Genomic DNA, 18047 nt, shown 5'->3' with positions numbered 1-18047 from the left:
ATTAAACGCAATTGTCTGACATAACGTTTTCACACATACATATGTATGGCTGTATGTACATCGGCGCTTTCAGCTACTAATATTGTTTTAACTACTATTTTGCGCTTGTCCACGGATATAGTCATTATAAACGCGTGGCTTTGTGCATTTATTTCCAACTCCATTTCCATTTCCATTCATTCGACCGAACACCTTGTAATGTACAGTTGTTTGTTGTTGCTGTGTGCAACAAAAGCGACGTTACTATTTCGGGCGGCTCACTCCCATGCCTTACCGAGCGCTGTTATTGTATTTCACTTATGATTTCCGGTTTCCTGTAATTATAATGCACTAACAGCACAACAACAACAACGAATTAAATTGGAGAAATAATACAAAAAACAATAAAGGCGTAACTCAAAATTGAGGGGGAAATTAATCATTTCAAGCGCTGCTGGTGAGGCGTCCACGGGGCAGAGAGGATCGCAGTGGCGAGAGGCTGCGTAGACGCTAATGAACCAGTCAAATACCTTAAAATATTTGCTTTGTTGTTGTTGCGTTGCTTTGTCTTAAACAGTTAATGCACTACAACAACACACAGATAACAAACAAATAAACCAAATAAATTTATTAGATGAATATCCATTTGCGGCAACAACCACTCCAGTTGATGACTGGCTGCGCGGGCCACTAATGGTTAGACAGCTGAATTTATAATTCGACAAATCAAGATCTAGAAGTAAACAAAACCAACAGAAAAAAACCGAAACAGCCTTGTCAAGGTCTCTCAGCTTGGCTAGAGTGGCATGCACTTCGGTTTATGTATATTTGTAATAATGTATGTGCATAAATATGGTATATATCTGTCTGCCCCGCTGATCTCTGACATTTTTGATTTAGCTGCGGTAATTCTAGCTCTTGCCAATATTTCGTTATTGAACTCGCATTTTTCATTTGATTTATCAAAAGTTGTTCGACCAGCTGCAGCGGCGCGTTTTTTCGTTAACTTTGCGTTCGGTCTATTTGCGGTCACAGCCGTTTAGGCGCTCAGCTGGCAGCTGCAAAAATTTCGTTGCCTAAACGCTGTGCGTGCCGCCGCAGGTGTCGATACATTTTTTGCTCGACAAATTTAATTTGTTGCACTTTCATGATGTCAATTGAAATTAATTGCAAATTTTTGAAAAAAAAATATGAAAAAAATTTACAAATAAAATGTTTAGAATTTAAAATTCCTTACAAAAGTCCGTATGTTAAATTTCGTGGCATAAATCCACCAGTAATTCAAGCTATATCGAGATTCGAGCGGATTTCTAAACTAGTGCAGAACTAGCCCATTATGGAACATAATTAGTTTTCCTTCGATTCTAACAAAAGCCATCAAACCCAATATTTTGGCATACCGATCGTCTAAACAAAGTCAATTGTTCCCTCTGAAGTAGTCTAGAAAAGGGTAAATAGCCGAAAAAACAGCCTTTGGTCGTATGAAATCTAGATTGGTTATGGCAAAGGAGAACTTGTTATGAGAATTGCAGAGTGTGTCGTTCGGTCGGTCGGTCGGTCCTTGGGAATCGACGATTAACAGTCAGAATTCTCACTGGCATCGTTGGAATATCGGAAGAATCAGTGAATACCATTTTGAAAGATCATTTTAGCCTAAGCAAAGTGAAAGCACGATTGGTTCCAAAATCACTAAATTCTTTTGAAAAACAGCGTCACGTTAACGTCTGTGAAACAATGCTTTCCGACTACCAGGATGTCACGAAACGTATTATTACTGGCGATGAGTCTTGGATTTTGGCTTACGACCCATAAACAGACCAAATATCATGGCAAAGGCTAGCCATAGCTGAAAAAACCACATCAAAGCATGTCAAAAATCAAGGTTATGTTGACAGTTTTCTTCGATTATCGAGGTGTGGCTCACTCCGAATTCCTTCCGACTGGCCAAACTGTCAACAAAATATACAATTTGAGTGTTATGCGTCGTTTGCGCGAAGCTTTTCGTAGAAAAAGGTCGGAATGATGGACCAACAACTCTTGGTTTTTGCAGCACGATAATGCACTGTTGCATACTGCATTGATTCTTCGTAACCTTTTCGCCAAATTTTCAACCAATATAGTGTCGCAACCACCGTCTTCGCCTGATTTTGCTCCGTGTGAGTTCTGACTACTCAGAAAACTCAAGCGAACGCTCCGAGGAAACCGTATTGAGTTAAATGAAAACATTAAACGTGTTACGCGCATTGAAAACTATAACTAGTTGGCATAAAAAAAGATAAAAAAAATTAAATTTTTGTATTCGGGAAACATTTAATCCATTTGAAATTCATGAAATGCCATCAGAAGTTCCAAACAAACTTTAAGCCAGATATTTCGAAACAAAACAAAACAGCATTTGAAAATCGTTATCGATGAATGCTGACTCTTAGGTCTGTCTAAATAAATGTAAAAAAGATCTTAACAATTACTGGAAGACAAGAGATGGAAGATCCATAACATATTACGAACCAAAACTTTCGCTTTTTTTATCATTATATTATTATTTCATATATTGTTTCTACGCCAATAAAGAATATAAAGAAGTATTACTTTATAAGTCAAGAGTTCGTCGTTATACCGAATATGTTGTCAATAATAATTTTTTTTTCGAAGTTCTTAATTTTAGCGCACCCTATACAGATAAATCTAAAAACAAGCAACATAAAAACAACGCAGCTGTTTTGCGCTTCGACTCACCCAGATTGCATTCTTTATGCACCAGTTCTGAGACAGTCATGAAATCGGTAGTACTTTGCTTAGCTGCCTCTCTTTTTTACCGCCAGCAAACTACATACTTATATACATATCATACATATTGCAGATATGTAGTATGTCTGTTTAAATAATATATGCGAGATTGCTTGAAGCAATTATATTTCTCTCATAATTAACTGCGAACTGTGACACCCACTTCAGAGCAGCCGAAAGCATTTATTTCAAGCCGCTTATTTTATAATTCGAAAATTATTTTGAAACAATTTTTTTGCGGTTTTGCCAAAGTAGCTGTTAATGACATATTTGTATGAAATTATGCATAATTCGTTGGCTGACAATATAAATTAGTACTTTGTATGACAGCATGCTTGAAAGAAATGATGTCACCAAAAAATACAGAATATGTTATTATACAGAATTAAAAATATTCTAATAAAAGTAAAAATAAATTCACTATTAAATTTGCATTTCTGAAGTTATTAATGGATGGAGCCTTGTGTAGAAGTTCACGTAAGTGAGGAAAGTTCTCTGATTGCCATTCACTTACAAATAGCTTAAACAACTCACGACTTCCGGCCTTAGACCAAGTAATCTCTGGGTGGCCAAAGAACATCCGTTTGAAGACAAGCTAAAGTTAGAAGCCGAAACATCTCTCCTCAGGGTTGTACAATAGGCTTGAGACCCGCCACGTAAAAAATATTACCAATTGAAAGCAAAAAACAGCCTTGGATGACAGACGCCCTTTTTAAGTACTTTTTAATACTTTTAAGTATTACGATTTATGAGCATGCACCTGGAATGTCAGGTCCCTTAATTGGGAAGATGCCGCTGCCCAGCTGGTTGATGTCCTCGTTAGAGTGAAAGCTGCCATCACTGCCGGCCAAGAAATGCGGATGGATGGGATAAGGACTGACGCGAGATGGTCCTTGTGGCGTTTACTGCAGTGGCCATATAAAAGAGCGCAAATTCGCTGTCATTCACCCCGGTCGACGAACGTCTAGCCACAATCCGCAACAATGCGAAGTTCTTCAAAATTTGGACAGTCTCGCAAAGTGTACGAATATAAACTTCTAAAAATGCTTTGAAGTATTATAATCTTCCATTATGATTCCAATAAAAAACTTTCTTCAAAAGTTGTTTTCAAGAGGCTTATAATTTTTATCTCTGAAATTTATGTAAACTTAAATGAACATCTGATAAACTTAGTACTCCTTACATGAGAGACATAGTTGATACCAAGTCTAAAATTACTAAGGATAGCTTGTTCATCCATTTTATAAAGAGTCTTTTCTCATTGTCGTAGATACCGTATGTAAATTTAACTGGATCCTTTGTAAAGTTAGTGAATGCTTTAACCTCTATCTCCCCTTTATAGATCAGACGAAGATTTAACCATACTTCCAATACGCCAAATGTTTGGATGTTTACACTAGTTTAAAGGTAAAAATCCAAGAACTAGATTATTCCAGGCCATGTAAAATTTGTTCGCGTATGCAAAACCAATTTTTTATTTTCTGTGTTGCTCCCAGATAATCTTAAATGACTATCCTGAGTTCAAGGAAAAAGTATCGTTGAAATATTTCCAATATCTCGAAAAGTCTTAACCGATTTGATGTCATTTTCTAAAACAATTGTATTCTATTTTTTTTGGGAGTATCAAGGAACACTGCGAGTGTTAAAAAATAAATAGGTATTTAGATTTTTTGATAAAAGTATATGTACATGTATTAATTTGTCTACATTAATGTTGTCGCCTTCAAAATAGACCCCTTCCAATACTAACTATGTACCTATGCCAGGGATTCTTTCAATCGTCTAAACACTTCTCAAACTTAATTTTTGGGATGGCCTTTAACTCAATCAGCAATGCGCTTTGATTCCATCTATGCTTGTAAAACGGTGATCCTTTAATATTCTCTTTATTTTTGGAAATACGAAAAAGTCACACTGAGCCAAGTCTAGCGAATATGGAAACTTACATTTTTTTTACCAAGAATTCACTAACAAATTCTTTGATGCATTTCTTTAAAACAGCAGAAATTGTCAAGCTCATAAAAACACATCTAACTTTAGCGGCTGCTATAGAGAAAGTAAGCAATGAATTCAACTGAAAATTTTATCGTACTTCAGAGGTATGTGTATTAGAGCGGGTTGATTTACAGGGGGCCAAGAAACGGAAAACTCGCATATGCGGTAAATATTCTAGGCATCATTCTGAATAATTTTTTTTAAGAGAATATGGGTCGAAATCCGATTTTTAGCCAGCGAATTCGCACGACTTTTAGATATTTTAGCAAAACGCAAGTTTAGTTCGTATTAATTGTATCTACCTATGTATATATGCACTCCTAAAATTAAATGATTTTACGTTTTATTAAACTGTTATTATTATACTCGTAAATATGTATGATTAATACTGTATTATCTCTGTTTCTTTTTCTAATCCCCAGTGAATTTGACAAACTCAACAAAGCCGATGTATATTACAACAATGAATTGGCCTTCACCACCGCGGAGAAATATTTGGGAATCCCTGCCTTATTGGACGCTGTCGATATGGCCACCTATGAAGTGCCAGACAGATTATCAATACTCACTTATCTGTCACAATTCTATCAAGTATTTGCCGCACAAGGTAAGTGGAAACCCAGAATATACCTATCCAAATATAGTTTGAGTACATTTCGGATCAACAGTTTTTATTTAAATCAATTTAACATAGATTGGGTTTACAAAATAAAAATAAATTCAGATAATGTTGCCTCATAATTTTAAAAGCAATGTTGTGTAAACAAAAAAATATGTAAATTATTATTGATAATCAAAAAGGCGTTTTACAAGTTTTAACGCAAAAATTACAAATAGTTGCCACTTGTACAATAATGGTAGTTGAGGTAGTATCGATCCGATTTTATCCATTTTTCCCAATACCACATACTACCAACATTCCATATACCAGCATCAACATCAAGTTAGCCGGATGTTCGAAAATCCTGATATTAGTTATACTATATATCATTATTATAGTCATTGAGATAACTCACATAATGACCGATATATGCGGTACAAGGCACCCGAAAGTTCGATAAGTATTGACTCGATTCAACCCATTTGGGGCATATAGACATACCATTGTTAGAGAAGGATTGTCCCTGAATTAATAATTATATATCTCACAGATCGACCGATATTTTCGATCAAAAGTTAACTATAGGTAATATGGTCCAAATATTCGGTACCTAGGGACTTGGCCGGTTTTTTTTTGGATTTTGACAATATTTGGTCAGAAGGTGGCATGCACTAAAGGCATTATTTGTGCGAAGTTTTATCACGTTACATTAATTGCTTTTTGATTTGTGTACTGGAAGGTCAAAGAATCAAGTAGAATTTAAAATTATGCTATATGGGAAGTAGGCATGGCTGTTGCCCGATTTAGTCCAAAATCATATATGGAAAGCTTTTTTATTTGACGAGATATTTTCATGAAATTCGAAAAAGATTATTTCCCTAGGCAAGACTAAAATGTTTGATGAAATCTTTCAGATCGAATCACGAAGGTAAATCAGGCGAACGCAGAAAAAAAATTACCGATTCGAAAAACAAGCGAAGTATAAATTAAAAATTCACCTTTAAATTTGAACACAGTAGTATACGCCATACAAAGTGAACGCGCAAAATCAAATTTAAGTTCTTATATGGAAACTACTTTATTTGTGCAGGGTAGTCAACTTCAATACAGCCGAAGTTAAGGGTTTTTCTTGTTTTTTGCTTATAACTAAATTAGCTTCCGTAAAACAACTTTTTTGCCAGAAAAACCCGTGCGAAATCTGTAGAAAAGGTATTTGATAAAAAATGTGAGCATTTCTATACTATTTATGTTGTTTTGAACCTTAAGTTATGTTCAAAAAACATGTATGTATGAGTAATTTAGTTCAAAAAGTAAGATAAACGGACGTAAAATGCTCCATCAAATACATTTGTCGGTTAATGCTCAGTTTCACACAGCTCGAAAAGACAGTAGCTCTGCCTAGCATCTCACTACAGAGATCAAAGAACGATCCAAGCACCAAAACGGTGCAACCAAGAACTGCAGGTTACCCTCGTCGTATATATTTAACAATATTTTAGACTATATGGTTTTTTAGAAAACCTTACGATTTGGAGGAGAAAACTAATTTTCTTTTATAAAGTAGTGTGAAATTTAGTCTACAGTGGACTTGCCGCGCAAATTTTATCTTGATCCAATATTTTTTGATTATCAAACCAAGAAAAAATGTCTAAAGCTAAAGAGATTTGGAAGTCGTTATTAAATTTATCTAATAAATTAAGGTGGCTGATACATGCTATTAAATGAGAAAAAATATATTGAGAAAAATAGGCACGTTTGAATTTTTTTTTTCAAGAAAAAATTGATATTTTTTATTTTGTATTAAAAAATAAATGCGAAAAATAAGCACTTTTTTGAGAAACAAATTTTTGGTTTAGAAAAGCGTTTTTATAAAAAAAAATTAAATGTTATTTTAACAAAATTTTCTTTTTCACACAAAAATCAATTCTTTTATAAACAACCGACTTATCTAACTCTCCTCATGTGGGTATGTACATATATGCGAATGCACTGAGCGCATCGTGAGCGTGCTTCTAGCTATTAAAATTCTCCCCAAACATATGTACATACGTACATACATATTAATGCAACATGGCCCCTTCACTGTTCAATTAAAAATAACGCCTCACATTACCCCACTAACCGTGCAATGCCCCCAATTGTCAGCGTAACGTTTTCCGCTTAGCCAAACTGCCTTTGGAGCAATACTCCACAGAGTAACTAAAGAGTTGCTTGTATGTAGTTTGTTGCGACAAAAACAAAAATAATAAAAAAAACAACTTCATAGGAATAAAATTAATCAAACGCTTCAGCGCATGCGCAGGCAGCGTAACTGACTGCAACTGTAAATTGTTAATTGCTTGCACCAGTAGAAACAACGCCGCCAACGATTACCGTGCCAATATAAGCAACAACAACAACAACAATGGTAATAGCAAAACAATGATAACAACAACAACAATAACAAAAAATAACAACAACAACGGCAAAATATAACAACAAAAACGCGAAAAGGCGAAAAGGCGCACCAAAACCACAAAAACAACAATAACAGCAGCAGAGAAGCTAACAAACTCTTTGGCTTGCTATAAAAGTAGATTAGCACAAAATCATAATAAAATTTGCCCGCACTTTCCCTCGCCGTCAGCGCTGCGGCCGCGCACCAAAATGCATTTCTCACTCGGCGCGCGCACAAACAGTGTTGCCAACGTTGTTGTTGTTGTTGTTGTTGATTTTTTTGCACTCATTCGTTGTACTACAAATCGAGAGCGTGTTTTGGTGGAAAGCGCTGATAAATGGACGCAGCGAGGTACTCAAGCGTTACCCTTTTAGCCAACCGACAATTTCAATTTAGCTACAAAATAAAAAAAAAATCCAAAAAAAATTTTTAAAATAAAAAAATTACAATTAAAAAAACTCAAAAAAAAATTAAAAATAAAATAAAATTGAAAATAATTACTAATCTAAAAATAGGGCGTTGTTGCTGCTTTGCGGCATCGCCATTGTATTATTTGTACATAACGGTACTCCAGCATAAAGCGGAAATAATGCATTGTATTCGAAGTTAATGCGCAGCTCTTCGAAGTCAACCAAGTTTGAGCTAACGAAAGTGGATTTAGCGCTAAATATTGCTATACAGCAAGCTACATACACAAATACTATGTCTGTATGTATTTATAATTTTTTCTCATTTTTTATTTAAACGCTACTAAATTATATAAAGAGCATAATGCTTCAATTGCCAGTTGCTTGGCTGCCTTAATTATGTGTCGGCAGCACCACAGTTTAGAAATGATTTTGCCTATATAATTACAAAACACTTAGCTTCATACCTATTAAAAATTTGAAATTGAAAATTATTAGTTTTTGTTACAAATTATAGTAGCGCATCACTAATTTCAGCAAAGATTTTGCTCTAAATCTGCCAGGGTCTTGCAGCGCTTTGTTATTATTATTGCTTAAAGATAATAGAGTGGGCATAACCTCAAATCGAAACACTCTTCCTTTCATTTACGCAAATTTTTAATAATATGCATTGCGTCCGGCTTTGTGGTGTAAAAAATTATACCAAAATATATTTTGTTTTATATGTATTTTTTATATATTTTTATACCCTGAACAGGGTATATTAAGTTTGTCACAAAGTTTGTAACACCCAGAAGGAAGCGTCAGAGACCCTATAATTATATATAAATGATCAGTATGTTGAGCTGAGTCGATTTAGCCATGTCCGTCTGTCTGTACGTCCCTCCGTCTGTCTGTATATATGTATACGAACTAGTCCCTCAGTTTTTAAGATATCCTTTTGAAATTTTGCAAACGTCATTTTCTCTTCATGAAGCTGCTCATTTGTCGGAACGGCCGATATCGGACCACTATAACATATAGCTGCCATATAAACTGAACGATCGGAATCAAGTTCTTGTATGGAAAACTTTCACATTTGACAATGTACACATTCACCAAATTTGGTATAGATTATTTTCTAAGGCAACAATGTAATCTCCGAAGAAATTGTTCAGATCGGTTAACTATAGCATATAGCTACCATACAAACTGAACGATCGGAATCAAGTTCTTGTATGGAAAACTTTTGCATTTGACAAGATATATTTACGAAATTTGGTATAGATTATTTTCTGAGGCACCAATGTAATCTGTGAAGGGTATATTAGCTTCGGTGCAGCCGAAGTTAACGTTTTTTCTTGTTTTATATACCGTAGCCATATTTTATTATAAGAATAATATAAACTTATTTTATTAACTTTCTGTTAAATTACGTTATAGTTTAGAAAAAGGTGGCAACTCCGTTCTAAAGTAGACCGGTTTCAAGGCTCCAGATTTCAAAAGCATATTCAAGCTTCCATACACAATTTTCCAGCATATCCGGTCCGGTGAGTAATAGGACTGGTTTTCTTCCGCCGTGACTGTACTTCGGAGCATGTGCGCACCGACTGGATTCGATAGAACGCGTTCCTAGCTAACGAACGAGCGGCTGGTCAGTTGTCTCCGAGCATCTGGAGAGTTAGGACAAACATTTTCGCGCGATGAGGTTCTGTGAGTGGTGCATGCCGAAAATGAAGCGCTCGTTAGAGCAGAGGTACGCCATTAAATTCTGTGTGAAACTCGGTAAATCTGCGACAGAGACGTTTGATATGATCAAGTAGGCTTACTCAGATGTTGCTTTAGCAAGAAGTGGTGTGTTTCGGTGGCACCAGGCCTTTTTGGAGGGCCGGGAAGAGGTCGTTGATGAATGAGCAAATTCAAAGTGAAAACATTGCTCATTGTCTTTCTTGACAACAAAGGCATCGTCCACCAAGAATTTGTTCCTCCTGGACAAACCGTTAGCGCCAAGTTTTACGTGAAAGTCCTCAAGAGACTCAAACGAATGGTCAATCGGGTCCGACAAGACATCGCAACCGATTGGAAGTTGCACAACGATAACGCCCCGGCCCACATTGTTTTTCTTATGAACAGCTACCTAGCCACCTACCTTGCGCAGCCGCCTTACAGCCCAAATGTGGCCCCCGAACTTTTTTGTTTCCTTACCGGAAAAAGCCCATGATAGGCAAGTATTTTGAGACGACAGAGAGGATCCAAGCAGCATGCACCCCGGCTCGAAAGGCTGTTCCAGAGAATGCCTTCCGTGACGCCTTCAATGCCTGGAAATCGCGCTGGCAGCGCTGTATCGGCACAGAAGGACTCTTTTTGGAAAGTTTTGAAAGAATTGTAACGATTGGTTCAATAATTTTTTTTTCTAAATCGACTAAGTCCTATTACTTTCCAGGCAAACCCTGTATAAATGGAGAAAAGTTGAAATCCGGGTCTGTCTTTCCGTTAGTCTGTGAAAGCTGTAACTTGGGTTAAAATTGTGATATCTTAAACAAAAAAAAAACTTTATTCCACTCTATTTTGTCCAAAAAAAAATTAGTTTGAACGCAGAAATTTAATTTTAGTTAGTGTTCCGTGGGGAAGCCAAAACCTAAGATATAATTTTCGCCATTAATATTTCGATTCATAAACTTTGTATTAACTCTAACCAAAACTATTGCGCAATATTTCACAATTACCGTTAATAAGCGAATTTTCCACGGCACCTCGACGGGAGCCAAACTAACAACAAAAAAGCTTCCAAGAGAGTTGTGTAATCAAAGCGACAGTTGAACGAACATTTTAAATACGCAATAATTTTTGTTGTAAGAAGGAGGCGCACACACAATTGTTAGACATACATACATATGTATACGCACATATGTATATTTTAAAGTGACAACTTAACGCCAAGGAAAACTCATTATCGCCTCATCAGCCCTTCACCGCCCTCCTCATCGCTAGCATTGCAAAATAATGAAACCCAGCGCAACAACAAAAAGTGAATTTGTGTGTGTGGCAAATATTGCCATTGTCGTCACAATCACAGTCGGCGTTGCAGTAGCGAAAATTGCCGCTAAGCATAAGGCTCTGTGGGAACAGCATTATTACCTCGATTATGCAATCACAATACCCAACAACAACAATAACAACAACAAAAAATCGCAAAATCATACCATGCAGCAGAGTACAGAAAAGATAAGCGCCGAAGATGATCCGCGGCAGTTGAAAGAGCAGACTTACACACACACACACACACGCAGAGGCGCACAATCACGGCGAAAAACTAAAAGGTTTGCACTTTTGACAGTTGCAACTTGCAATAAGTTTTTCCAGCTGCGCGCACACGGCAGCGCCTTTCGGACTCCCAACAGCTTACAACAACATCCAATGATTGTTGTTGTTGTTTTCGCTACCGCTACCTACGCTGCTGCTGTTGCTACAATAAAAGTTAGTAAATAAAGCAAAAAATAATAATAACAACAACAACAACAACGTTGCGCTAATGGGGACGCGCTCCGTGCTTTGTGCGCCGCGCCGCTGAAGATGACACACTTTTGATTCGGTGGCGGCGCACCACACACACACACACACTCGTGCATGCAAATGCAACGCGATTCATTGAAATGTTGTTCGTTTGTAAAAGTATTTTTGTTTTTTATTTATTTCTTTTTTATTGCCTCGCGTTCTACAATCGCTGTGCGGCGCGGCGCTTCTCTCGCTCGCAGCAGCAACAACAACAACTGATTTGGCATTTAACAATTGATTAAACGCGCCTTTTGATATATCACGATTTCGTTTGACTTCTGACTACAACGCAGCGTAGTTTGTGGCACACTTGCGACACATAAGTTGTTGCAACATTTGCACCCTGGCTTCGGCTGCTTGTAATCGATATTTTGTTGCTGTTGTTATTTTATGATTATGCAATACGGTTGCCTACTTACGCGAAGAACGAAAACGAAGATGGCAGATGGCACGAGGTCAACTCGTTAGATCACGAGCTTTTTGAAGAGGTATTTCAATATGTCACAGCGTTCGCCTGTTCTTTTTCTTCTCTTGTAGATTTACCATAATACAGTTAACATTTATTGATCCTAAGAGACATAAGGTCTGTTTTTATTCTCATCCTTACTCACGATAATATTAAAGGCAGGCCTTCTTGGAACCACGCGATCTAGCCGCTGCAAAAAGCTCTTTCCATAATCTCTCTCGTTCATTCGACATTCATTCTTCTTCTTCTGGCGACTGACGCGCTGTTGTCATCGTCCAAGCCTCTGCACCATATTTTGTTCGTCGAGAAGAGTTGTATCTTCTCTGTTCAGCTTTTCAGCACGAATTGTTTGTTTGATGACAGGAGATTTTCTCTTGCCCTCGTTTAGACATTTGCTACGCTTCCTTGAACCTTCATATCATCGGTGTACACCAGCAATTGTACTCTAAAACCTCTTTTAGTTTTCATCGAATGGCTCGGAATGGCTCGGAGATCCTTCACGATCCTGACGGAGCTTTTGATATTGCTATTGATATTGTTATTGAACGAAGCTTTCGATGAGTGCTAACCGAATATACCCCAAAACAGGTTTTTCTGAAGATTCTTCAGAAATATTCGTATAATGCACACTGTGGCTCCTAACAAAGTGAGGAAGAAGTTAAAAGCTGTTCAGTGTTCAGTACACTTGTCACTCTGAGCAGTTTATTTTACTAGCTAGCTAATGATATAATATTTTGACTTGAAAGCTAGAGCACAGGCTACCGAATCATCCTGCGTTAAAAAATAGTGTAATTGATACCACAACCAAGCAGAGAATACTGAAAATTCGATTAGACAAAGCTGTTTTAGCTTTGAGAGTGTCGAATCGAACAAACAAGTAGCCTGATAAAAATAGACAAACAACAGCAAACAGATATAAACGTTCTAATCAGGTATACACATATTCTTTTTCGTAGAATTGAACGAGCTAAATATGTTTCTTGCTTTCTCAAAGCTAGTTTTTTTAGAGAAAAATTTTAAAATCAATTATTTTACTATTTAACCTCAAATTTACACTTTGGATCATCATCATAGTTGTCCAAAATAATTCATACTCCTTGGAACTCCTCTATCATTTTCCTTCCATGCAGTGCGATAACTTATTTTTATTGCCACAAAAATGGCACTTTCATCGCACGGTCGTCGACCGTAGTCAGAAATGTCTGGCGTGCAACAATAGAAAAATTATAATAAAACAACAACGCCAAAAAATCCACATAAATATTTAAAAAGTGAGCGTAAGGCGCAATCCTCTGAACGGCACAGTCGTCTGTTGCTGTCGTGTGGTGCTGTAACACAAAAGCGTGGCAAGGCGACGCGAGTGGATGACAGAAGTTACAATTTTACTTTCACTTCTCGCTCGCCTATAATAATAGTACTCGTAGTAACTGATTTGCAATTGTTGCCAGATTTCGTAGTTCGCTTTTTACCTCGCTTGCTTGTCTGCCATTCTTTTTTGCGCGCCGTTTTTTTGTAGATTGTTGCAAGCAGATAATTTGCAACTGAAATTCTTGTCGATTGTGTAAGATCGGCACGATTATTGGCAGCTTTTGGCAAGGCTATTCATAAAGGCAACTCGAAGCCAATGAACTCTCGCTCTCGAGCGCGCGCGCGCTTTCTCTGTCGCTGTAGTCGGGGTTGAAGTAGTACTTAGGTTATGGAAGGAGCTTACAATTGCTCGTATATAATTTTAATGTAATAAGCGATAGCTTTAGTGGAAAAACGTGAGTGGAAGTTTGTAGATTATAAGAGCGAGTATTTAATCGATTTCGATTTCCTTTAAATTTTGTGTGGAATGCAAGATTTATTGATTTTGCGAAAGTAATTACGTGAGAGAAAATATGACACAATGCGATAAGGTTACGAGAGTTTTGGACTGATTGCTTTTTTCCTTCTGTGTCGAGTTTTCGGAATGTGATTATTGTAATGACCGAGTCTCTGCTGATGAATGAGCTGATAAAGATAACAATTTCATGAATATAATTGGATATTATTAGCGAATCACATGCTTAGGAATATATGCATGTCGTTCAGTCATGCTTGTTATGGAAGTGCACTACAGAAAGAGCGTAAGGCAATAAGGCGATGCAAATTTACCGTAGAAATAATTTTTATTTTTATGCATGGATTAAATAGCGGAGATATGAACCTATATTTTATGAATTAAATATCAAAGACATGAACCACTATTTTGTAACAAAAAGTCTCAGCTAGCCAGTATAGAAAAAACGGACCTTAAGATTCCCTGCTCTTTCGTTTTGGAGAATTATTTTCCGTTGCTTTCATCTGTACCAAGCTTAGTTATTTCGTTTCCTAGAATTTCTATTTGAAACTGTCATATAATTATGTTGAGGGGAATTTGGAATATAAAACCAAATTTTCGAACGTCCCGGCTTCTAAAGGCATTCCCTGACGCAATGCGTTATGAGATTCTTGCCTTAATTGCCGTCTGGAGACGTGTATATTGATATTCTATCTCAGCCGCTTGCCTGACCGCGAAGACTTCCGCCTTGAAGATACTGCAGTTTTTCGGAAATTTGTTGCAGAGCTTTCCACTGCAATAACAATCTGTGGTTGGTTGAACCTTTCTAGTCTAGTCGTTGAAGTGGTTCTTAGCGCTCTCGTTATGCAGAGAACAGTGAGTCGGTGTGGTGTATTCACTCCAACGGTTACTTGCATGAGATTTTGTTGACAGCAGTCCACCACACCAAAGCACCGTACAGCAAGATTGATTTGACGAATGTATAACACCAATGCATGAGGCCAGGAGATCCAGTATAGACCACAGCATTCTACATATTTACATATCATATGTATTTGGGTTTGGAGTTCCTAAGATAAACCTATAAAAACTCGATTTCGGGCTTCATTCTTTACAAAAAATACTTCTAAAAAAATTTGCAAAATATTTGAGATGTAAATGGAGAAAAAATTGTTGTTTGGGTTAAAAGCCGCATCTCTTTGCTAGATATATCGTAAATAACTGCATAGCTGATAACTCAAAACAGCGAGTAGAGATACTATGTAAGAAGCTCACTTGCTCTGAAGGCATCCACGGTGCCATACTTTTACGAAAAATGTTTCATCAACCATAATAAGCTCATAATTTATTGTTAATCTTTCAAGAAGTAAAAATTTTTGGAGAAAAAATGCAAACATCCTGTTCTTTTATGAAAAATTTCATAAGCTATCTAATAGTAATTTTAATATAACTTCAATATGTTCTCAATATACTTTTAGCCTCTCATATCATGTCATCATGTTAGGGATTTCAATTCAATGAGTATACTATATATTGGTGAAATGAATATTGAGAATTTGTCAAGGTTAAAAAAAATACTCATTTATCTGAAATATACCAAAGTTTTATTCACTCAGACTCTGGGATTGAGGGCCTGTGGTTCATTGGAAAAAGCATTTGTATGTACCATGTTAAATCTTAAAAAGTTCTCGGCCTTTTATAGCGTGCTTTAATGGAGCTTTGTTTATAGAGCATATCCCATTGTAAAGAAACTTCCAAAATTATTGAAATCGGACGATTTAAAAATAGTTAAATATCTCTAGATTTTTGATCTCTAAACTTTTGGAAAGCTTTAAACTAGGTGAATGTGTGCAATGATTGATGGATAATTTTTCCTTAATTTATTTTCTTTGAATATCTGAAGATTTAAAACCAGCATACCGTTTTATATATATTTTTAATGAGTCGAGCTAAAATTAAATAATTATATATTTAATTACTTCCTTTATTAACTCAAATCTCTATTGTCAGAACAGCTTGAAATTTTTCCATTTTCTAACACATATTCAAATATGAATTCCACTTCATAAATATTTGTTTTTTTTTTATCGGTCTCTTACGATTTCAGCGGTTTTGATCGTGCTTCATATTGCTGCTACAATTGTGTTGCAAGCTTGTTATCGCCTTTTCAGCAATAAATCGACGTGTCAATTTCTAAATTTATGGATACAGGATTTGATTTATTGGCACGCTTTATTTTGCAATTTTTCACCGTTAGCTTCTACATATTTACATGCAAATAGCATACTTATATACTTAAGAAAATATGCGGCATACTCATAGCACGCTTATTTCTGGGCGATAGAAATATTGAAAATACGAAAATTAGAAAAAAATAATAAAAGCTTTATGAAATAATCCAAAATTAGATCGCAGGCTAACTTTAAGTAAAGTCCAGCTTAAATTTAGTAAGTTTGCCATCCTTGGCATTGTAGTTCAGTAATTTTTACTTGCCGAACTAGTTTGAAAGCAATGTTGTTCCAACAGACATCTAAGCTTATTCTCTCTATCTGTTCGACACTACAAAGTCTATAGTCGTCTATCTAGTGTCTAGACCCTTCCATTGAGTCGATTTTAGCGACTACTGTAAAAATTCGTAAATTTTGGCGTTCGAAAATTTGGTTCGACATTATTATATGGCAGTTTCAAATCGAAATTCCGGAAAACTGTTGTTTTTGTAATGACAGGTCACAACCTACTGGCATCGCATACGAATCAAGGATGATATAACAAAATTAGATATGAAGTCGCTCGTAAAGTTTGGAAAAAGCGTGGACGTTCTGTGTGACGAGTACTCTAGCTTTAATTAAATTGAACTCCCATCTAGCATTACCGAGAACCAGTAAGGTTTTGTATGGCGTTACAGTCGGCCAATATAACCTAACCTAACCTGGGACAAATAGTAGAGTGAGGAACTTGCTTAAGAGCTCTTCCATGTCGTCTCAAGCAGAACTTACAACGAGTATCTACTCGTCGACTTTGGTCATCCAAAAGTAGAACCGCATGAACAACATGATCTTTCCCAAAGTATCACGGAACTATAACGCAACATTCAAACATAAAATCAACATTTCGCCGTAAAAATAACCAATAAAACGGCATAAATGATCACTTAGTTAGCCGGCGAGCGCGTAATAAAACGTGTTTGCAGGGAAATTGCTGGCAATTATTGCAAGCAAAAAAAACGTTGTTCAGCATTTTTTCGCCGATTTTTGGCAAATTAAAAATCACTGCCTGGTAGGTAGACTTCCACGAATTGCGGCGCGCATTGCATGCTCCTTTTTTCGGAAGATAAAACAAGAACAACAAGGCAATCTACTCGCTTGGGACCTCCTTTCATTGCGCGCGAAAGCCTGTTTGCGTTGCAGACATTGTGGGCCATTTAAGCTTGTTTCGCTGCTGCCAAAATCAACAAAATGAAAGAAAAAAGCCACGCTTTAAATCAGTTAAGGACCCTACTCAAATGTATCGATTGCGCTGTGGCAACAACAATGGCATCGGCGGCGGCGACGACGACGGCGGCGGCGTTTCCTTTACAAATTTCACGTTCTTTTTGCTTGTTTACTTTTGCTTATGTTTTCATTGTATTTATTGCGTAATTTGAGCAGAAAATTGATGCAATCATCGATGCTGCATAATGTTGCATCTCCAACAACAAAAAATTCGTTGCCTTCACTTTGTGGCGCGGTTGTGCTCTTTCGGCACTTTTTTGCCACAAATTCGACTCGAGACCGCTCACATGTTTCCTGTCTCGCTTTGTGGCCGCTGCTGTTGTTGTTGTTGCTTTTGTATTTTTGTGGCTTTTACCGAACTTCGATTTTGAGTTTGCGCATAAATTTAGGGTTTTTGATCTTTTGCGCTCTCGCCATTACGAAGATTCAATCTGGCTCGTCCGGCTTGTCGCTCGTTGCGGCCGCCACCGATGTGATTGACCTCTCGAGTCAAAGCGGCTGCAAGCTACCAGCCAGCGGCAGTCAAAAAAAGAGGTGTGCGTAAGTTGC

General features: G+C 36.8%; 2 protein-coding genes across 3 annotated transcripts in view; one reads left to right on the top strand and one right to left on the bottom strand.

The window, feature by feature from the left end:
• Window positions 1–18047, top strand: part of LOC126758005 (MICAL-like protein 1) — a 157168-nt gene that overhangs the window by 71971 nt on the left and 67150 nt on the right. For both annotated transcript variants that reach the window (XM_050471974.1, XM_050471973.1), the window contains exon 4: window positions 5184–5368. In XM_050471974.1, coding sequence (XP_050327931.1) covers window positions 5184–5368 — 185 coding nt within the window. The remainder of the gene's footprint in view (window positions 1–5183; window positions 5369–18047) is intronic.
• Window positions 1–18047, bottom strand: part of LOC126758019 (uncharacterized) — a 179904-nt gene that overhangs the window by 105976 nt on the left and 55881 nt on the right. The gene's annotated exons all lie outside the window — the stretch shown is intronic.

This window comes from Bactrocera neohumeralis, chromosome 5, assembly GCF_024586455.1.
Source record: "Bactrocera neohumeralis isolate Rockhampton chromosome 5, APGP_CSIRO_Bneo_wtdbg2-racon-allhic-juicebox.fasta_v2, whole genome shotgun sequence".
Lineage (NCBI taxonomy): Eukaryota > Metazoa > Arthropoda > Insecta > Diptera > Tephritidae > Bactrocera > Bactrocera neohumeralis.
This window is presented reverse-complemented; position numbering and strand designations above follow the sequence as displayed.